Below are 23680 nucleotides of genomic sequence, written 5' to 3'. Positions count from 1 at the left end.
TAGTAAGTGAAATTTTTCTCTTCCAGGAAAACCATGTAGACTCATGTTTTATAATATAGAACATTTAAAATTACCACCTTGTAACAACATCTTTTAATACCTTCAGCTTGCCCATTGCTGGGAAGTAAAAAGGCTTTCTTTTTATCACATCCTTTCATACCTGCTACTTTTGTACATTTTTCATAATGATCTCGTACAGTACTGCATGTAAAGATTTTTATAATATATAAATAAATATTAAGAATGCATTCTTAAAACTTTTATTAATAGTAGGATTCACACACAAAGCTTTGAAGACTTTTGGTTTATAGCTGCAGCCTTACTCGAAGGCATGTTCATTGGACGGCCTATTCCAACGCAATTTTGTCATGTCCTGAGCAGTACTTATCTGCTACACAGAAATCCACAGAAATCCTTTGAGCTCTTGTATTCTCAGTTTCTGTTAATCTGTATCTAGTCACCCTGAATAGACTAAATCAGACACCTAGTTATCCCAGCATCTTCTTTCTCGTTCCGACTCTGAGTCATGCGTTAGGTTCTGCTGATCCATTCTCTTCATCTGAATTGGAACAGACCCCTAATCTCTCACCTTGTTCCTTGTCTCCATCTACTGCTATCTTCATAAAAAGGTGAATGTCTCAATTCCCTATCTAAGAGCCCCCTTTGGCCTCCAATTGTCTGCAGTGTAATCCCAGTATCCCGGCCTGGTTTGTAAGAATGGTAGTAGTCTCATTTCCTTCACTCCCGCCCCACTCCCTCCCACTCTGCAGCCTGACTGAATCTCATACTGCGTCCTAAACCGCCCCACTCTTTACAGCTCCCTGCCTTTGCAGAATCCCTTCCCTTTTCACAGAATGTCCTTGCTCTGCCTCTGCACCTGGCAACCTCTTACTCGCCTTTCTGAGCCAGTTCACAAGTCATTTTCGTTGTGACATACCATCCCCACCACTCTAGGCTTGATTGGTTGTCCTGTTCTCTCATGGCCCTTGGTTCGTAGCTGTTTATTAATCTTATAGGATATGTGCTTACCTGTCCCTCTCCCTCTGTGGCTGGAGATGCTTAATTTTCTTTGCATCCTCAGGACTTGGCTCTTTGTCTCAGCGAATGCTGAATAAAAGTGATTTGAATAACTAAATGTAACCTATGCCAAGGCGCTTAATATTTCTGGGTCTCATTGGTGTATCTGTAAATTAATATAATGGTAATTATCTGCATCATTATCTATATTTATTATCTGTAATAATTATTAATTTCTCAATTAATTAATTATTCATCTGGTCGATCAATATTTATTGAGAAGTTGCTGCATGCAGGGGGCTTTGTGCCTGATTCTGGGTGAATAAAACAGGAAAGGGCTGTGTGCTGGTGGGGACACATCCACTCAGCAACAAATGTACGAATAAATGTCACTGGTAAGTACTGTGAAGGAAAAAAACGGCATAGTGTGAGAGAGAGTAATTTGGAAAGGGCTAATATAGATTGTTTAGGGCCATGGGATAGGGACAGGAAGGGCCTCTCTGAAACAGTAGACATCAGACTATGCTCTAAAGGATTTAATGCAGAGAAATTAGCGTGGGGAGGATAGTAGCATTCTAGATAGAATAAACAGCGTGTCCACAGGCCCTGAGGAGGGAAAACCGGGTGCGGTGGGCAGGAGCAGAGTGCTGCACAGGCCCTGCAGCAGAGAGTAAGCAGGGGAGAGTGCTGCAAGGGATTCGGAGGGTGGCAGGGACCTGATCCTGCACCACCATGTCGCTGCCCTGAGGATTTCCCACTTGGTGCTGATAGCGTTAGGAAGATAATCCATGTTTTAAGCTAGGGAGCCACGCGATTCCATTTTTAATCCTACGACATTTTATCCCATAGGTTGCCAGGTAGAGTGTGGAATAGGGGATAGGACAAGAATGGGTGGCTGGGAATCTGCCTAGGAGACCACTGCAAAGTCTGAGTGAAAGGTGAGGGCAGCCTGGGCTGGGGAGACATGAGGACAGATGTCATGGTGTAACAGGGAGGAAGAACTAACAGGATTTCATGATAGATAAGAGGACGGAGAGCTAGCGAGGACTCTGGAAACTTCCAGCATTTTGGATTGACCTTCTGGGTGGGAGGTGGTGGTATTTACTGTTTCAAAAAAAGACTGAAGAAAAGGGGGGTTGGTGGTGCTGGGGCAGAATGGGGTGGAAACCAGGAGCCCATTTCTGGACATAAGAGGTTTGAGAAATCCAAGTAGAAATATAAATAAAGTAGTTAATTGGGAATTCATATCTTAGAGAAAGTTCTGGACCAGATACCAAATACAGACACACACACACACACACACACACACACAATCATCACATCCATGCATTTATATATGTATCTATATCAGATAGATAAATGGATAGATAGATAGGTAGATAACCCAAGCTCATTTGTCAACTGTATGGTTATCATTGCTGTGATGGTGCATGGGTAACTCCTTTATTTTTCAAAAATACTCTCTAGTTATTAAATGAAGAAGTGCTGAGTCACAGCAGCTTGCTGGAGACCATCGAAGTCAAAGGGGCTGGCATGACGGAGCACTATGTCACCCAGCTGGAGCTCCAGGATCTGCAGGAACGGTACAGAGCCGTCAAAGAGAGGGCCAAGGTAGGGTGACCAGGCTCCTTGCAGACTCACTGCCGTAGGAGTGTTTGGAGCTGTGCTTGTTTAAAGATTCATTTATTTTTGAGAACGACAGGCTTGTGAAAACAGAACATAAGAAGCAAAATGAATTTTAATATTTTAAAGGTATCCCTAGCAAAACCAAACCAAACCTTCAAATATGATTAGTATATGAGAGCCACTAAAGTAAAATAATTCGTAATTTAAAATTCCTAGAAATGTACCAATTTAACAAAAATTTAGGACAGCTTTATAATGAAGACTCATCAATGCCTTATTATATCTGGTGATGAGAAATTTCTGAAGTAGGAAATAAACACCAATCATATTTATCACCTTTCATTTAGGCCTCACAAAGAAAATAAAAATACTTTTTCAGAGCACATTCTACTTCGTTAGACAAAGCACATGAAAAATTTAATTTACAGTGAGTCCAAATCCTCATTTAAAGCATAAGAATCTCAATTTTTTCATTAGCAAAAGGGAATTTTTATGAAAAGGAAATTCATTTTTTGGCATGCCTGTTACATTTTATAAGGAATTTTGAGAGGAAGTAGTTAATTCAGCAAAGTAATCTTTAAGATCCCTTTAAGTCCTGAAATATGTGCTTACATTTTTTACATAAATCTTGAAGGTTCATTCTGCTAGGAAATCATTCATATTCCAATGATTTAATGATTATGCTTTTCTAAAATTCCAAAAGTGAACTCTTACAGCACATTGGTGGTATGTGTAGCAATGTATTCCTATCTTAATGATTTTAAATGCTAATTATAGGAAGCAGTAACCAAGTCTGAAAAACTCGTTCGCCTGCACCAAGAGTATCAGAGAGACCTAAAGGCATTTGAGGTTTGGCTGGGGCAGGAACAAGAAAAGCTTGACCGATACTCAGTTCTGGAAGGTGATGCCCACACTCATGAGTCAACATTGCGGGATCTTCAGGTAAAGCCACCTTTATCCTGAAACAAGGGAATCTTCCTTTTGAATATGAAATCATTACTTTAAGCAATGGAAAGTTAATATGACCTTGAGCTCTACAGGCAGCTGATGCATATTAAGTGTAACCCGGTAAGGTTTGATCTAGAGCATTCTGGGACCTCAGTAGCATATGCTAGTTGAGATCATTTGGTAGGCAGTTTAGACTGGGCAGGGCTGGCACCTGGGGGACTCTTACAGCTACTGGGCTGGCCTCTGACAGGTGTGGCCACAGATCTAATTTATGGTGTTGACTGGCCCACCCACCTGTTGCTCCCTAAAGGATCAAATCACATGTGGGCACAGCAGCAGGATCAGAAGACTGTGACATTACTCTAAGTTCAACTGGTGGCTATATCTTGGGCTGTGTGATTTTAGCCAAAACCTACAATAATGTTGACAATACAGGGCCAGGCTCAGAGTTCCAGAAGAAGGAATTAGAGAAGCTTAAAAAAGTGTTGGTGCTCAGGCCAGCAGGCTGCAATTCAGGGTGAGATGTCACAGTGGGAATAGTGGTCATAACCCATTTACTTATTTACTTATTGAACATTTATTGCACTAATACAGTGCAAATGTTTTGCTAGCTACTTCAGGTAATGGTCATTACGATATTATTTCTGTCTTCAGGGAACTTGCAATCTGATGAGGAACACAAATCCAGAGATGGATTATTATAAACAATGTGGTGAGGACACTAATGAATTAATGCAAGGAATCTTATGGTAGCATCAAAGGGGGAACTTAATCTTACTTTGGGAGATAGGTAGGGGTCAGGTAGGTTCCCCAAGAAGAGGCCACCAGGTACACATAGCAGAGGATGGAGAAAGGCCAGTGAGACCACTCCATGTCCCTCCAGCACTGTGTTGGAACTTACAAATGTGCTATCAGCCCTGATTAGAATTGTTTCAGGATTGGGCAAAATTTATCTACAGCTTGGGCAAGGTGGAAAAATCAGGGACTGTCATGGTTATCTTTGGTATATAAAATTCTGGCTATTTCTGTTAGGTCTTGGGGAGTGTTACATAATGGCAGGAGAACAGGGTTGGTGTTAGGAAGTTAGGACTCTAATCCTTGGTGGGACCTGACACTAGGTGCCTTCAGGGAAGAGAGAACCTCTCAGGCTCAGTTTCCTCAACAGAGTTGTTGTGAGGATTAAATGAAATGGGAGAAAATCTTATTTAAATATATGGTCTATTCATGAAATAAATAAACAGAAGTTAGAAGAATCACAATTTCCTTAGCTTACTTACAGGATTCATCCATCCTGCCGTAAAAGAATAAGATGTCCTGGTCCTCCAGGTTCAGCTGTTGTAGTTTATTTGAGTAGACTTAACTTGGTTTTCTTTAGCACTTCACTCCAGCACCCTTGGCAAGCAAACGCCCAGCTCCCTGTGCTTCTGTGTAGGAACGAGGCCAACCCCCAGCAGCTGCTTCTCTTATTCTGGTCAGAAGAAAATATTTCACTTAACATGCAATTAGTGTGGTTCAAACCTAACTCCAACTGCTGGCTTTGCCCTCTGTTAATTTTCACATTGTCTTAGTTTGAGTCACCACCAATGTTAAAACGGAAGGGAGATGCTAGTGGCAGGAAACAGTACTGGAAAACTGCGATGCCCCAACTCCACAGCAGGAATTTCTTCAGGATCTGGGTGTCCTACAGCATGTACACTGGGTGGGTGGGGGGACCAGCCAGCAGTGTGAATCGTATTCACAAGTTATTTTGTATAAACTGAAAGCCTAATTTGGCTCATAAAACATAGATATACAAAGCTTATAAATATATTTAATTTATATTATACATAAATATATGCGTTTATTTACTTAAATATTGAACCATGTTTTACCTTCAGAATAAATCCTTGAAATATGGAATATATGAGAATTTATGTAATGGAATGATGATTTCGAGAATAAAGCTGCTATTTATAAACTAAGGAAAGGGTGATAAATTGGGAAGATAAATAAATAGGGATCAGTAAACTACAGCCCACAGCCACAATGTCTGTATTTTAAATAAAGTTTTATTGGAACACAGCCACACCCATTCACTTAAGTATTATTTGGCTCCTTTAGAGCTACCATGGCAGAGAGTTAAGTAGTTGCAGCAGAGATCAATGGCCGACAAAGCCCAAAATATTTACTATCAGGCCCTTTACAGAAGAAGTTTGCAGACTTGAATTAGAAAAAAAGATCGTACAAAATGACTTTTTAGAAAAATCTAAGAATTTTAAAATAAATTTTCTGTGTTTTTGGCCATTTTTATTAATATTTTACCATATATGTGTGTTTCTTCTGTTTCCATATGCACACACATTCACATTGCACTATTCTTGGAGTAACATATTTGAGGAAAAATTTTCTATTAGTTTGAACTATGTGAGATTGCTATTTTTGTAAGTAAAATGTATCAGCAATTTTAAATTATTTGAGCTGATAGTAAGGATTTTTTTCCTTAATACGATATTTTAACTACATATATTAGTACTTTCAATGTTTTTGGTGGGATTTGACTTGATTCCTTTACCTTTAGATAATCGATCAAGTGACAGTATGGATTCTTTTCTTCATTAGAAATACAAGTATATAATAATGTTTTACCACCATCTTTAAGGATATAAGTTTCTTTCATTCTTTAAAAAATACCTTGTGCGCTTCAAGACTTGGTTCATACTAAATTTGTAGGGTAAATCTTTGGGGCTTATCTTTGGCAGAGGAAAGATACTTTGCACCTGGGAGCACCTTGTAGGTGCATGTGATGAACCAAACTCCCAGGCTTGTGTGCTCTGTACTCTCTGGGTCCAACTTTTCTTGGCCACCCCAATTCCCTAGAGTACAACTTTGGCAAAGGATCCCTCCTTAGCAAAAAGAGAGTTCATTGTTCCTTTCTCAGCCACAAATGTAGCACTGAGCCCCTTTGCCGTCAAAACAAGAAGCCTGAGGACTTTGAGCAGATTATGACGCATAGTGAACATCCGTTATTCCTTTAAACAATGGCCCTTTACGTGTAAGTGTTTTTGCCTGTAAGCTGAAAAGTCATATTTCAGAAACTATTGATTGAGAAAAATATTGGTGGGGTTGTGTATGTTGATTATTTTAATTGGAAATGTTTCAGGATCTTTCTCTTGACTTGGGAGACAATATTCAGTATTAGGGACTCACTTTTTGTATAAAGCACAATAAAAATCTTTTTTCTCTAACATGTGAAGTTCAAGGTGGCACAGTTGGCTTGGGTGAGACGTGCTAACCCATGCAAGAGTGAATAGGACTGACGAGTGACGGCCACACCTTCTTCCCCGCAGGAGCTCCAAGTGCGCTGCGCAGAGGGACAGGCACTGCTGAACTCAGTGCTGCACACCAGAGAGGACGTGATCCCTTCGGGCATCCCCCAGGCAGAGGACCGGGCTTTGGAGTCTCTCCGGCAGGACTGGCAGGCCTACCAGCACAGGCTGTCTGAGACCCGAGCTCAGTTCAATAACATAGTGAACAAGTTGAGGCTGATGGAGCAAAAGTTTCAGCAAGTAGATGAATGGCTGAAAACAGTGGAGGAGAAAATTATTCTCAGGACCAGACGTCAGTCTAACCGGGCAACCAAGGAAATGCAGTTACATCAGACGAAGGTACAATGCCTGTAAATTCCTGATCTTTGTCAAAGCAGCAATTATCTTGCATGATTTATATCATTAAAATATTTAGTAACTTTTGTCCGAGGCTTAGGTTTTACAAAATCTCTTTCTGGTTGCTTAGAAATTTATAATAAGTTCCAATGGAGCATTCCTCTTACAGCAATTATTTTATAGGTTAGTCTTTGATAAGAAGGTGGTTTAATGGAAATATTGTGTATTTTCTTCCCGTTAGCTATTACCCTGTTTTGTAAAGATACATGAATGCTAGTATTACAATTAATTAAGTTTATAGTTTGATATGAAATTATTCTAATATAGGGCACTGAAATAATACTTGATAAATTAGCTTTATTCTAATTTTTATACAATTTCAATATATACATCCAAAATAATGCTCAGGCCTAGACAATTTCTTTTCTTTATTCATCTGTTTTAAAGTTGATCTAAGTGCAACAGAAGATATAAAATTATATGCCACTTTGGTTTTTTTTTTTAATTTTTGAAGTGTCATATATAAAAGTATCCAGACTTGTAAGCATACAGTTTCTATTGAAATGTCATAAGGCAATTTTTGGCAAAGATAATATATGACACATTTTCAAAATTACATCTCAAAATAAATATACTTGAAACATATACTGAAGTTATTTCCTATTAAGAATACATATATTTGTCTTATTCAAAAGTGGCTAAAATTGATGCTTTCCCCTCAATATTTACCTCATTTCAGAAGTGGCATGAGGAGGTGACCGCGTACAGAGATGAAGTTGAGGAAGTGGGCGCTGGGGCGCAGGAGATCCTGGACGAGAGCCACGTGAGCAGCAGGATGGGCTGCCAGGCCACCCAGCTGACTTCCAGATACCAGGCCCTGCTCCTCCAAGTGCTGGTGAGCAAACCCCCGGCTGCTCGGTACGGGCCAGCGAACTTCGTGAGCCCAAATGGCCTTCCTTGCATTGATTTCCAGTGCGGATACATATTTATAACAAAGGCCCTGGCACAGGTCTGCAACTCACTGTTCAATTTTCTCTTCTCTTTCAAAGGAGCAAATAAAATTCCTGGAGGAAGAGATCCAGAGTTTAGAGGAATCAGAATTATCCCTCACTTCCTATTCTGATTGGTATGGATCTACTCATAAAAACTTCAAGAATGTGGCGACCAAAATTGAGAAAGTAGATACAGCCATGATGGGGAAAAAATTGAAGACGTTGGAGGTAGGCATGTGTCCTTCGGATTTGTTTCTAGCCTTTTCTCTTTACCTAAGTGGCCCCATTGTCCTGCAGGGATATTGTAAGCATGTGTGTTCATCCTGACCCCATATGGCTGGAAATCCTCAGCTCGTCATTTCACTCAAAATATGAAGTTGGATCTTTCAGGTCCAAAGCTGGCTTTCATTGATCTGTGATATGTTGTCATCTGAAAGACTTACACATGGCTGCCATGAAACTCTTAGCTAAATTCCAGTGTGACACTTGAATCTTAAGAGAAAAAACAATCATTCTCAAATTCATGGCCTAGTTACCTTAACAAAGAGTTTAATTCAGATCTTTAGGGAGATTGCAAAGGATGTGAGAAACATCAAGTTCTTTTCATGTCTCTGATTTGGAGCTGATATATTGATCAAGACTTTTCTATAGTGCACAAAAGAAACCAGGGTTCTTAATCTCTGGCAGGTCAAATCTAGTTCTAAACTTCAGCAATGTATTTTAAGGGGAAATAGGTAGACCCCAGAATGGGACTTGAAAGCCTTTTCTCCAGGACTAACTCTTTATTTGCTTCCTACTCACTCTCTTTTTCAGGTTTTGCTAAAGGACATGGAGAAAGGCCACAGTTTGCTGAAATCAGCCCGGGAGAAAGGAGAGAGGGCCCTTCAGTACTTGGAGGAAGGCGAGGCAGAGACACTAAGAAAGGAGATCCATGGTCATGTGGAGCAGTTGGAGGAACTGACCAGCACTGTCAGGAAAGAGCACATGGCCCTGGAGAAAGGTCTTCATCTAGCAAAGGAATTCTCAGATAAATGCAAAGCACTGACTCAGTGGATAGCAGAGTACCAAGAAATCCTGCATATTCCTGAAGAACCCAAGATGGAATTATACGAAAAGAAAGCTCAGTTATCTAAATACAAGGTAGTGCATTGCTACTCCTCGGCAGCTGCATGCGAAGGGCAGGCAGGGACTGCACGGGAGGGAGGTGATTCCTGGTGTATGTCACCCACAATGGGAGCTGGAAATCACCCTGCACTTGTCTGTTCTGTTGGTGGCCAGTGATGTCATGACCCTATGTAGATTTATTTTGTTAAATACACTACCTCGGAGTTATTTTTCCATTTGGGAATCTGATACCCAAATATTGTGTCAGCAAATCTATTGACTATATGTATCAATTAATTAATCCATCAATAGAGATCTTTTTTGACATTGTGATCCAGGTATATGGATCCTCCTTTTAAACCTTGCTGGCACCAGGATCCCATACCTACAAATTTTACCTGACCCATGTAGAGGGCTTCCCTTCACCTTCTGGTACCCAAGACCTAGAAGCTGACCTATAGCAAAATGAGATATAGTTGTAAGAAAATAAGTTCTAATTAACAAACTATAACTAATCACCTGAGAAATTAATTTTTGAAATAATAAATAGAGTGTGGATATAGCTAGCTATGATATAGATACAGGTATTTCACCTGCTCAAATTTTTGAAGCAATTATTGAAGCTTATATATGGAATAATTTGATCTAGACGATTTAGTGATAGTCTTCAAGAATTACAGTGTGGTGGGTTACCCCAAAGGTTTCCCTGTTGGAAGCTTTCGTGAATGCCTTCTCCAACCAACATGTCTATTTCCAGCCTTGGTTTCTCTGCCAAGCCTGACAGCTTGTCTTTGAAGATACCACATAAGAATCACAACCTCTTCTTCCCCGCCCCACCCCCACTGAGCTTTTGATGTATTTAGATAGAGCTTTGAGCCTGTCTCAGCAAGGTGGCAACTGGAATTTTTCTCCCTAACTCCACATCTAGCTCAAATCAGAACTGATTTCATGTCCTCAAAATCAAAAGATAGTAGCCTTACTCCTTTTCATTTTATATCGAGTTTTTTTTTCTCTCTGTTGAAAGGAGTAAGGTGGAAGCCAGAAATAGGAACTATGTTAAATTTAGCCAAATGTAATTCTTTTCCATCCTTTCTTCTCCACAAGTGAAGGGCCATTTGATGTGTTATGCTTCTTCTGTATTTAAAAACTGTGTTAGCCATTGTAAGTCATTCTGTCATTAATGTTTTACACTTGTTGATTCATAAGATATGTCTCAGAGCTTTCTTTGAGGTGGGTGGTCTCATGCATGCCACAGGCATATGTATGTATTCATCTTGTGCACATAGATAAGCTGGCTCTTCTTTTCTTCTTTGTAATTCAAGTCACTTCAACAAATGGTGCTATCCCATGAACCAACAGTAAAGTCAGTGAGAGAGAAAGGTGATGCTCTTCTGGAACTGGTTCAGGATGTTACTTTAAAGGACAAAATAGACAAACTTCAAAGTGATTACCAGGACCTATGCAGTGTAGCAAAGGTAAGGAGAGATCAGAGATTCAGTAATTGTTATATTTGCCAAACTATGGACCTGAAGTCCTTTCTCTCTGTCAGATAATTTTAAGGGCTGGTATGGGTCAGTATTTTTCCTTTTATTCAGATGGGTATTTAAATGACATAGTGACTGTGTTTTTTCCATTTCTAATAGTTTTCTGATATAAGTAACTCTACCTATCGTGTGAGTTGCACTGGGTTTTTGGGAATACAAAACAGTTTTGAGTCGGTTTTTCACTTGGAAGTCACCTCTAATGGGTACCTGGTTTTACAGGAGCGCGTAGTTAGTCTGGAGGCAAAAGTCAAAGACCATGAGGACTACAACAGTGAGCTCCAAGAGGTCGAAAAGTGGCTGCTGCAGATGTCCGGCAGGCTGGTGGCACCCGACCTCCTAGAGACAAGCAGCCTGGAGACAATTACCCAGCAACTGGCCCACCACAAGGTACACCTGCTCTCTAAAGAGCTGACTATGGGACGGCTTTACCAGCCCTGCCTCTGTGTGTGTGTGCCCTGTGTGTGTGCACTGTGTGTGTGTATATGTGTATGTGTACAGCAGCATCTTTGGATTATAATGATTGTACCTAAATGATCAGGTCTGAGACTCAAGCACCTCTGACAATTGAGAACAGTTGAACTTGATATTCAAGTGAATAATGCACAATTGAATCCTGGCATTCAACTTCTGAACACATCAGATTTTTTTCCAGCTAATAGTTTTTATCCCAGGATTTAGTCCTGATTGAGTCTGTTTTAGAAAAGTGCATTCAAAGACAGGATACAGGACTAGTAATCAGAAAGTCTGGATTCTAGGCCAGAATCTTCCCCTTCCTAGCAGAGGGAACTTAGCCTGAGTCTTTTTTTCTCCTCTGTAAAGGGTGGTAGCCATACCAGCCCATCTAATAACTGTTGTGGTAATCACAGGAGATAATGTTTGTGAAGGCATTTTGCGAGCCACAAAATATAACTCCGATGTGAAGAATTCTTATCTTTATTAATATGTATTTTTAGTAATCATATATGTACTAGATGACAGGTGTCATATGGTCACAATTTTGTGGAGCAATTTTAGTCACGATGTGGTCAGTGTTGGTAGCGTGTCTTAGCTGGGAAACCTTAGCAATTAACCTCTCTGGGCTTCGGCATTTCTGTCTGTAGGAAAAGATCTTATTAGTATCTAACAAACATGAATAGAAAAGCAACTGCATGACACTAAGGATATGCCAACCCAGTAGGTGGTCTGTCCCATCAATAACCTCACTATGTAGGGTCCTAGTCCAACTCAGAGATGAAGTGGGTCTTTTCAGTTGAGTGTATATAATAACCGCTAACCCAGCACCATTAGAAAGAGTGATGGAGCCGGAATTGCTATGGGACCTCCCTTGCTTCCCTCAAATATGATGATGTTTCAACTCTGGCAGCCCTGTGTTGGAATGTGTCACTTGTCATTAGCATCAAATAGCAGCAAGGAAATTAAAACCTGATTTGAAAAGTTGGTTCCTCCTCCCTGAGTAATGTATGAAACTGCTCGCTAGAGAACACGTGTGGGTACCGTGGTACAAGCTGAAAGCAGGCAGAGCTATGTCCAAACCCTGGGGCCTCTGTCATGTGCTAGTTGTGTGACCTTGACTGTGTTATATAACCTCTCTGTGCTTCAGTCTCCTCATCCATAAAACAATGATAACACATGTTTATCAGGGCTTCTATGTAACTCCTGGATTATAGCAGGTACTTAATAAATGGTAAGCATAAATGTTATTTTATAATATTATTAGATATAAATCAGATATATAAATTAAAAATTAGATATTAGATTATTGCAGAAATTAGATATTAGGTAAATTACATTCAACAGTAGATTGTTTTAGATAAAAAATTATACCAGAATTATAATTTATAGAGCTGAAAAATGTATGGACATCTTTTTCTCTAGTAATAACACTATGGAGCAGATATCTTTCTGAGACCAGCCATGAACATGCTCTAGTCTTGAAGGTTACTTCATGATTCCCTATGTTAACTAATCCCTTAAACTCATTAACTCTTACTCCATTAGAGTATCCCTGAAAATATACATGTGTTTTTTTTCCATTTAATATGTCACCACCATAAATTGCAGAGCTTTTTCAAAAACTTTATTAGGCAATGAAATTATCGATCTGTTTGATGAATAAGTTGTTTAAAACTAAAACTAGAATTATGAGAACTCTCTTTGTTTCATTTTTGCAGGCAATGATGGAAGAAATTGCTGGTTTTGAAGACCGTTTGAACAACCTTAAAATTAAAGGTGACACGTTGATCGGCCAGTGTGCAGACCACCTGCAGGTGAAACTTAAACAAAATGTGCAGGGTCATCTGCAGGGCACAAAGGACAGTTACTCAGCAATCTGCAGCACAGCTCAGAGGGTGAGTACCACCAGAACATTCCATGGTGACAATGAATTATGGAGAACAGCTGCGCAATCCAGACACTTTTTTACAAATAGGATCGATGCTTAAATCTTTGGGATGGTTTTGGTGTGTTGCCTGACGACAAATTGGAGGATAGATTTTATAGTCCTATGTGAACACAAAACTAACATGTTGTACGTTCAATTGATGCAACTAAGCAGTGAATTTCAGACATTTAGTTTTACCCAATCTCTTTATTCCATGAATTGATTACAAAAAAAATTGTTAAAAGTTGTTTATTTTTATTTGCACACCATTGATACTTCTAATTTGCCTTTTATTCTATAACACCAAAATAAGTTTCATAATTTTGACAGTCATTTTTTTAACTGTGTGCAGCCTCAGTTCTAATCTAATTCAATATTTTTATGCATTCATATAGACATTGAGAAAAGGAATAAGTACCAATTTTGACTTTTTCTTAAATGGGTGTACATCCATGAAAACAGAATCCTTAATGTTATAGAAAGAAGTCTAAGATGGATAAGAATTGCTCTTTTAATAAAAACTTAGTGAAATAAGTGAATTCCATTATTCTAGAATTTTTTTAGATGACACTGCAAAAAGATTTTATAAGTCTTTGAAGGTCTTCCGTGTATTTTTGTCACTGTCCTAGCTGATAAGAGCTGGTGATACACCAGTGACACAGGGGACTGGTCTGTGTTCACCATTATTAAAAAAAAAAAAAAAAAAAAAAAAAGCTAGGTGACATTAGTCGACTCCCCAGACTTGAAAAATTAACTTTCAAAAAATTTATAAAAAAGAGGGTTAAAGGAATCTAATAAATAATTGCAAATGATGAGAAAAGGAAAAACGGAAGAGAGAAGAGAGAAAACCAAGGCTGCACCGGAAGCTTTCTGATGAGATCCTTCCTTCACTCTTTACACAGAGAGTTACTGCATGCTCACTTCCTTCATAATGGGCATTTTATTTGCATTAGGGATACAGCTTAAATTTTTATTAAAAATTGGTAAATGTTGGAAAGACCAACATAATTTTTAAAAATTAAAAAAGTCAATGAAACTCTATGGACATAGTCAGAACCTCATAATTAAAGTTTACAAAAATAACAAACAGAACAAAACAACTTCCTTTTTTTTAGTTCTGCATGGACTAAGAATAAGTAAGGGATAGACCCAATGTCAGATAAAAATGATGAATTTAACAGATGACAGAGAAAAGCAGAATTATTACTTTTATTGTTTCGGTAATGAAAAAATTACCTGATTAAACTCATTTCCTTCTTTCTTTTCTTTTTCTCTTTCTAAATGAAATAATTTTCTCAGGAAACATCATAGAAGTATTTCATCTTGATCTCAAGGAAGCACAATAATTTCTCATTATGTCTTTGTGGATAAAATGGAAATTCATTGGCTGGCTAGGGATTAATTGACTAGACATATCAGAAAACATATAAATTATTTTGGATTATTGTCGTTTTGGAACATAACTTCTAAGATGAAATGAGGGCATCAAGCTCTCCCCTCCCCTATATTATAATTTATTTCCAATTTACCCCTACCATTAAAGCACAAATGTTGCTGTTAGAGAAATATTAGTTATCTTTTCTTGAGATGGTGTTTCACTTTTAGTTTTCAGCTGAAACAAAAAGTGCAATATTTATACCATAGGGAGTAAAGCTGCAAAAATCTCTGACTTATAACAATTCACTTCAGTAAATTTATATATTCTAACACATTCCTACAGTTATGTTAACCTTGCTCATGGTCTTTTCCCCTAATCTGAATATTACATTGTGATGTGTAGATCGAGAAGTTATCAACTGGGGGATGGCCCTTACATTTTGCAATATTTTGGGGCACATGAAACCACCTTAGATATGTGTGTGGTGGTGGGGAATCGTGGGGGTCAGTCCATTTAAGTGGACTAGTCGTGTTTGATTGAATTCCAGCGATCTTCACAGAGGTAGAAAGCAGCTTCCGTAACCTCAGCGTGGTTGTTTTGCCTCAGGTGTACCGAAGTTTGGAACACGAACTTCAGAAGCACGTCAGCCGACAAGACACCCTGCAGCAGTGCCAGGCCTGGCTTTCTGCAGTCCAGCCAGATTTGGAGTCAAGCCCCCAGCCACCTCTTAGCAGGGCAGAAGCCGTTAAGCAGGTAGCAGACTCTTGAAAGTTTGTGTCATTCTTGTGAGTCATTCAGACAGTCGATGAAAGCATGTGAAGTTCCTACTATGTGCCACATTGCGCCAGCTCCTGGGAACCTAAAAGTATAAATAAGGCCTGAGCTTGGCTCAAATCAAGTTCATGTTCCAGCCAGGAAAACAGACGTGACTCTAAGGTATAAACCTGGTAGAACAGAAAGAGAATGGGCGCTGTAACCAAAACATCAACTCTAATACCTAAGTGGTGGGGGAACCATGGAGAAGTCACTTAAATTCTCTGTGCCTCAGTTTCCGACTATGTAAAGTGATAATTATAATCATACTTCTAAAAGTTATGATGAAATTCAAATATCATACCAAAATGAACATGATTTGTAAAGGGAAAAGTAATACTAGCTCTCCCACAGTTTTGGAGCACAAACAAGATGCTTAACAAATAATTACTGAATGAATGATGAATGAAATGTTAGTTGTTCTCATGTGAAAGGGACCTATTGCATATTAATTTGACATCCACAAGCTGACAATTTTGCTGCCAAGACTGAATCAGCATATGTGAGAAATATTTTTAAAACTTTTGTACTAAGCAGTTTTTATATGCAGCATTAACTGTGTGGGAAAATATTTCAGAGGAATTTAGTTGTAAAGGTTATTGTTGCCAGACATGAATTAATTGTACTAAAAAAAAATTCAATTTTTTACCACAAACTGAGATTAGTATAATACACTTGTTCATTTAGTTCACATAAGGAATGTGTCTAATTATCCCCCAAAGTATACTTTCTAAAGGCTTAAATGATTTACATTATTTAAGCCATTAAATGGTTCACAAAAGTTGTATATATTACACTTTAAAAGAATAGGATTGGGGCAAATGAAACAGGGTCCCCCTTGAATCAAGAAAAATAAATTAAAAACTGTCTATATTCTGCTTTTTTGTTAGACTGTGAGCTTTCTTTAGTCGTTCCTCATCTTGTGGCTGTTTGTTTCCAATGTATTTTATTCAGAACAAACCATAACAAGGCTTAATTTTCCTCCTTTGTTTGCTGCCAAAAACGAAATAAAAGGAGTGGGAGGAGAAAAAAGTATTAATCCCAATGACCTTTTGCTAGTGCAGGAGAAGGTTTCCTGCACTTACCAGAATAAATTGTAATCTCAGGAAGATACTGACCCTCCTTGGATTCCAGATTATGGGACTGTTTCTGCCCCTTACGTCTCTCAAAGTGGTCTCCCAGAGAAGGCAGTTAGAGATGGTGAAGACATCTGGACTGCAGTATCTCTGAAGGACATGGGTTTTGTTTTGTTTCATTTCTTTGCTTTAATTAGTTGCTTTTTCCTTGAGCAAGTACATTAAGTCTTCACTTAACATCCTGGTAGGTTCTCAGAGACTGCAACTTTAATTGAAATGACAAAATGTTGTTGAAGGAAATGGTGTCATTTGAAGACCTGCTGTAGGTTTTTTGCTTAAAGTTGAAGTTTTGAAGAACCTATCAAGGACCCTAAGTAAGAATTTATGGTGCTGTGTTCATGTATAACTGAGCAGGCCCTTAGTGGCTGGCTAGTTTGGATATGTGACTGGAGAATTCCACTCCTGATGACTTCAGACAGTGTCAGCTTGGGGTCAGGCTCTGACTGGCCGTGGTTACAATGGTCATGGTCCCAAGATGCAGTGCTGTGTCCCCAGCACCTGCTGTGTAGTAAACACCCAATAGATATATAATGATAATGTACTCCATACAACCACAAGAAAATAGCACAATGATGTGATTCTATTCAGAGTGCCATATGTTTTTATGAGCCATTAAATGTGAATTTTGGGGAATCAGAAAAAGTACTATCAGATTTTCCTTAAAATTGATTTTGGCAAAAATCTTTGCAACTGTTTGGTCACTGATTATATTGCTGCTTCCAATACATTTAGAATCTGGCCAACTACATAAATCTCAAAATAAATCATTATTCCTTTAAATTAAATGTATTTATAAAATAAAAATTCCCACATCTTATTCTCATTTCCAAAAGGTGTTTGAGACAGAGATAACTTTCTCTGGGTTATAGATGCATGAGGTGGTGCTTTTATACACTGGCTAGTGACTAATGTTACTAATTGGAAGTGAAATACCAGTTAGTTTATATATTGAAAAAAAGTTGCTACTCTGACTTAATGGGAAATTGATCTGTATTTATTATATCTGTGGGAAAGTGGGGTGTTTAGGGAATCTATACAGTGCAGAGGAAAAGATACTGAGATAAGAGTTTAGAAAAATGAGGCTCCAATATTGTCACTATGGTTTTGGAAAACCCCCTAATGTTTCTGTAGGTTGTCTTTATCCCATGCAACTTACAGTCGATACCACCTTCCTTATTCATCCCTATATATGCAGTAATTAAGAACCACTTCTCAGCACCCTGGTCAGGCCACCGTCACTTTTCAGCAGATCCCTGCATAGCCTAACACCTGGTCACCTGCTTCCATTGCTGCCTGCCAGCCTCTGCAGATATTCACACGAGGCTAAGAGAGGTTCTTTGAAAGCCCATGTCAGATGGTGATGTTCCCAATATCTTCCCATGTCACTTAGAGTAAATTCCAGATTTCTTACCAGGGCCTATGAATAGGCTGGTCATACATATAATTTGTTTTCCAATAAGAAACCTTTTTGATAATAAAGAGTCTGCTTTTCATAATCCAATGGAACCGATAGAGAGATGGTGACTCCCCCGCTTCCTCCCAGCCAGGGACATTTTGCAATGTCTGAACACATTTTTGGTTGTCCCAACTGGAAGTGGTGGGGATGCTGCTGGCATCTAGTAGATGAAGCCAAGGATGCTGCTGAACATCCTGCAATGTACAGGACAGCTCCCACAACAAAAGTTATTTGGCATCACCTGTCAATAGCTCTGAGGTTGAGAAACTCTAGACCAGAGGCATAAACCCAGCAATCGGGGCTTATAGTCAGCTCTGTTGTAAGGACTTCCATGACGAGGCCCCTGTCCACTCCTCTGACCTCTGCTCCCACCTGGTTCACTCTGCTGTGGCCTCAGGGCTTTGCATTTGCTCTCTCCTCTCCACGTCCACCCTCCGGCAATGTTCTTACCCCACGACATGTGACACATTCAGTTCTTTTCCTCAGAGAGGTCTTGAAGATACATGCTCCCTGAAGTACATAGCCCCAGTGCTGCTTCCTCAAACTGTATCCCTTAACACTTTGACTTTTCTACATGGTATTTAGCACAACCAAACATTGCACAGCATATTTGTTTGTTTATATATCATCTGTCTCTCTCATAAGAATGTATGGGCCATGGGAGCAAGGGTTTTGTGGATTCCTTTATGCCTGGTATCTAAAACGGAATCTGCATAGACTGTGAGCATCGGCAAAGAAACACATTTTTCTGTGTTTCTGTGAATAGATTAAAGATGCACCTGGAGAAGCCTTTCTTGGGACTGTGAAAAGGGAAGAACACTAGATGAGCTTTCTGCAGAGAAAAGAAGCCCAGCGATCTGTCATTTCCCTCACCCTAATAAAGCCCACAGATTCACTCTGACCTTTGCCCTGTGTCTCTAAGATATGCACAAATATGTCAAGAAACAGACTAGAGTAGGCTACAAATTCTTTCTCCAAAATGGACAATAAGCTAGCATGCGAGTACAGGATCTGGAAAAATTATAGAAGTTTCTTGGGTTTTCCTTTTTTCCGGACCATACAGATGACTTTAATTACAATGAGCAGCAGATGGTGGACAAATAGATCCTTGTCAGTGTGTTTCCAATTCTTTCCTGTGAGTCACTAATACATGTCGCTTTATGACAATGGCGGAAACACTGAGCATAGCAGGATTATTTTTGAAATGTCACTAAAATATTACAAACGGCACAAATATTTGCTGTCTAAATAGACAATGCATCCCTTTCACTCTGATAATTGCCTTTTTTCAGGTTAAACACTTCAGAGCTTTGCAAGAGCAAGCAAGGACCTACCTAGATCTTCTTTGCTCCATGTGTGACTTGTCGAATGCTTCAGTGAAAACCACAGCAAAAGACATTCAACAAACAGAGCATACGGTAAAAAAAAAAAAATTAATGATCACATTCAATGTGTCTGTTTTATTATATTCTCTTGCTTAAATGTTATATGTGAGGTTGAACTTGACTTATTCTTGCTCTAATGCTTCTATGGCCATTATAATAAATAGATATTTGAATTTCAACTAAGTCATAGAAAAGTAAGCATTCTCTGACAGTGATGACACTGAATTGAAACTGAATCATTTACTCCCATTCAACTGCTACCCATTAACACTTTTTCCTATTTTCTCCTTAATTACCACTCTCTTTTCCTATTTTCCTATTTTTTTCCACACTTTTTTTGTTCCTTTCTCCTTCATTAGTACTACTTAACATGAAAGGAGCTCTTGATCCTTGCTTTATGATATCAGGGATGCCAAAGAGCATGTCATCTATCAAGATCCTTCAAATTCATTGGTAGTGACTGTCTAGTGTGGTATTGGGAAAGATTCTGAAACTGTATCTGGGCTTAGCGGAAAGTGCTGCAATGAGTTAGCAGTACCTGTCCCCACCAGCAGGTGGCAGCACAGGGGCTGTGTGCTCACCACCACTGCTGCTGCAGCCTTGAACTCTTTAGTGAAACACATTTGGGTTTAAAAAGAAAATAAGACTTGGTTTTGGTATTCAATTTATTGAATATTCACATAAATAAAATGATCCAAATAAAAATATCTTAAAATAATAAGGTTTTTCTCTTTCATATTAAAATTTCAAAGCAAACCTTCTTTAAATCCTTACAAAAGGTAATATGATCCATATTTTTTAACAGAAATGATTTATTGAAACAAATTATACAGCTCCAAAAGCCAGCAAGCAGATCTAAAGATATATCTAAAACATTAATAACTCTGCATTTTAAAAGATGGATAAATAAATGTACAGTAGAGAAAAATATAAGTTTGAGTTAACCCCAATTCCAAATTCATGAGGCAGTCAGACAGATGCAGCGTGAAAACCGTGAGTGCAACTTTTGACCTAATGGATTGTTAACACTTATTAGGGCTTCACAATACTGATTAAAATCATGTGGCATAACTCTTAGACTTTTATAGTCTTTAGAAACTCTAAATATGGAAGGAAATCCACATTTCTTGAAGCAAATAAAGAAGTGCTTTTGGATTTACTGCTGTGGGTGTCTGTGTGTGCACATATTAATGTGTCAGTCCGAGCACGCAGAGCAGCTAAAGAGTTGCATCTCTAAGTCTTTGACTATAAATGTTTCCCTCTATGGCCGCTAATGTCTATCCTGTGCTTTCTCAAGGTTGAACAAAGGCTTGCCCAGGCACAGAACTTAACTCAAGGCTGGGAGGAGATCAAGCACCTGAAGGCTGAGCTGTGGATTTACCTGCAGGATGCCGACCAGCAACTCCAGAATATGAAGAGGAGGCACTCTGAACTGGAACTGAACATTGCTCAGAACATGGCTGCTCAGGTCAAGGTGGGAATCGGTTTGTCTCCAGGGGAGATAAACGAGTCAAGACAGTAAAAGAGTTGAAATGTATTCGGTATATTCTCTCATATGCCTGGGTGTCTGTCAATCCTTAGACATTAATGCAGCTACTTACGGAATAAGAAAATCTGAACAACCTTCATTGGTGCCAGGGAAAGATAGATTATAAAGTAAACATGAAACTATATTCTTGAAACTTCAATGGCTACTTGCATTGGAGGACATTCGCTCTATGCTTTGTTCCTGAACCAACCAGCCGTGGTTTAGTCTACAGAGTAAGAAGACTGCAACTAAACAAACACAAAACCTTGTTATTTTTAAACTTTTATTTCTATATTACCACAGCTGTAAGATTATAAGCCTATCAATAAAATATATATTTAATGAATATATAATTAATTTAAAATGAAATTTATATTATGTATTTATAGATAATTTAAAATATAATAGAAAATTATAATATGTATATTAACTTGATTGTAACTGGGTCAAATTTTTAACAAAGTTTAAGATTTATTTTTTCTCTGTGATAATGAGTCAATAATGATGTGTTTTCTACTAGAGTATTGTTTGCAAATTCAGAAAAAAAGACTAGGCAGGGACAACATAAATTAGATTTTTTTTTCTCAGAAGCATAAACTCTAAAAATGTTTAGAAAACTAAGGCCACACTTCAAGATAAGATAATGACTTTTTCTTTAGTGATTATAATGTTGTTCACATTTATCAGTTTTTCTTTATTCTCCTCAAAATAACACAATAAAGGAAAATACCATAGCGGCTCTGATTCTTGTACACTTGGGAATTGATGTTCATAAAGAGGTGTGGTGACCTTTAGATTTGCTCTTCGTTCCTCATGACCTATTATATAGTCTTCAATTTTTTCATATCAAGGAACTTAAAGTGTTTAGAGGTATTATGTCTGTGTTTCATTCTATATTTCTTTGAGGGGTTGGTTCATCACACATTACCTAATTTTTGTTGTTGTTATGCTTTAGGACTTTGTCAAGAAACTACAGTGCAAACAGGCATCGGTGAACGCTATCATAGAAAAGGTGAATGAGTTGACTAAGAATCAGGAGTCTCCTGAACACAAGGAAATAAGTCATTTAAATGACCAGTGGCTAGATCTGTGCCTTCAGTCTGACAACCTGTGCTTGCAAAGGGAAGACGACCTTCAGAGAACAAGAGATTACCACGACTGTATGAATGTCGTTGAAGCGTTCTTAGAAAAGTTTACTACAGAATGGGATAACTTGGCCAGGTAACAGAAATTCTCTAGTGAATCACCAATCACTATAATTGAACCCCTCTTAGCTTTCTTCTTGAAAATAAGGATACACACACACACACACACACACACACGCACACAGCCATCATATGAAAACCTTCCCACACTTTTGATCACTATAATTGTAAAAATCTGTACTTCCTCTGCACAGGTTTATTAGCTTGCAGCAGTGAAAACTGAAAACGTTATTCTAGATTAGTTAAATCTCATGGCAGGGATTTTTGTTTGGGTATACTGTCTTCCAATTTGTTTGCTTTTCCTTGATGCTCAACATTTTGCTGATGTTTGGAATAAACACAGTCAATATGAGCAAAAACTCATATTTCTGGGTTATAATAGGCCCACGGTCACTTCAGACCTAAAGTGTCCAAAACAGAATTCATCATTCTGCCTCCCAACTCTCCTTCTCATACTTCAGAACTGATTGTTTTGTAAATGAAAGAGACTATAAGATTCCACTTTCTCAAGTGTACTTGTTAGGCAAAGGGATGAGAATTCTTTGCATTTCACACTTATTTCTAAAGCTTTCTAATGATAAACAAAAAAATATCAAAGTATGTAATTGAGTAGCTGTTAGAGCCACTGATTATACCTTGAAGATTGTACTATCTAACACTATATTGTTTATTGGATCCTTCCTAAAGAAAGCACATCAAGCACGCATCACTTATTAATTTCTTTCAGCATCATTTTCAAAGATGCAGTAGATTAGTGCTTCTCAGTGATTAATGTTACTCAGATCATCCAGGGATCTTGAAACTGCACATTCTGTTCAGTTAAGGGCCAGAAGGGCCTGGCAGGGTGGCTCATGCCTGTAATCCTAGCACTCTGGGAAGCCCAAGGTGGAGGATTGCTTGAGTTCAGGTGTTCGAGACCAACCTGAGCAAGAGTGGGACCCTATGTCTTTCTCTCTCTCTCTCTCTCTCTCTCTCTGTGTGTGTATATGTATGTATGTATATATATAGAGAGAGAGAGAGAAAGAGAGAGAGCCAGAGGAAGCTAAAAGCATAGTCAGATGTGATTGGAGGGCAGTATTATCCAGAGAAAGGCAAGTAGAGAGGAACATAGGCAACTTGGTTTGATGCAACTTCTGATACAGACTTCTGATGGGAACTGTATTCCATAATAGTTACAGCACCTCTCTTATTTAACCATGAATTGAACTACTCTCAACTAAGAACATCCACTTAAAGAAATGGTGAAGTGTAGGCCGGGCGCGGTGGCTCACGCCTGTAATCCTAGCACTCTGGGAGGCCGAGGTGGGCGGATCGTTTGAGCTCAGGAGTTCGAGACCAGCCTGAGCAAGAGCGAGACCCCATCTCTACTAAAAATATAAAAGAAACTATATGGACAGCTAAAATATATATATAGAAAAAATTAGCCGGGCATGGTGGCGCATGCCTGTAGTCCCAGCTACTCGGGAGGCTGAGACAGGAGGATCGCTTGAGCTCAGGAGTTTGAGGTTGCTGTGAGCTAGGCTGACG

The 23680-nt window shown here is 38.8% G+C and overlaps 1 protein-coding gene across 1 annotated transcript in view; it reads left to right on the top strand.

Annotated features, from left to right (window-relative positions):
- Positions 1 to 23680, top strand: part of SYNE1 (spectrin repeat containing nuclear envelope protein 1) — a 425086-nt gene that overhangs the window by 223242 nt on the left and 178164 nt on the right. The window contains exons 63-75 of the mRNA XM_069488737.1: positions 2485 to 2628; positions 3421 to 3585; positions 6918 to 7235; positions 7972 to 8127; positions 8282 to 8452; positions 9038 to 9364; positions 10651 to 10803; positions 11092 to 11259; positions 13044 to 13220; positions 15237 to 15383; positions 19328 to 19453; positions 20718 to 20894; positions 21904 to 22169. Coding sequence (XP_069344838.1) covers positions 2485 to 2628; positions 3421 to 3585; positions 6918 to 7235; positions 7972 to 8127; positions 8282 to 8452; positions 9038 to 9364; positions 10651 to 10803; positions 11092 to 11259; positions 13044 to 13220; positions 15237 to 15383; positions 19328 to 19453; positions 20718 to 20894; positions 21904 to 22169 — 2495 coding nt within the window. The remainder of the gene's footprint in view (positions 1 to 2484; positions 2629 to 3420; positions 3586 to 6917; positions 7236 to 7971; positions 8128 to 8281; positions 8453 to 9037; positions 9365 to 10650; positions 10804 to 11091; positions 11260 to 13043; positions 13221 to 15236; positions 15384 to 19327; positions 19454 to 20717; positions 20895 to 21903; positions 22170 to 23680) is intronic.

Source organism: Eulemur rufifrons, chromosome 15 (assembly GCF_041146395.1).
Source record: "Eulemur rufifrons isolate Redbay chromosome 15, OSU_ERuf_1, whole genome shotgun sequence".
Lineage (NCBI taxonomy): Eukaryota > Metazoa > Chordata > Mammalia > Primates > Lemuridae > Eulemur > Eulemur rufifrons.
The sequence above is the reverse complement of the archived record's forward strand: the minus strand, read 5'-3'. Positions and strand labels throughout refer to the sequence as shown.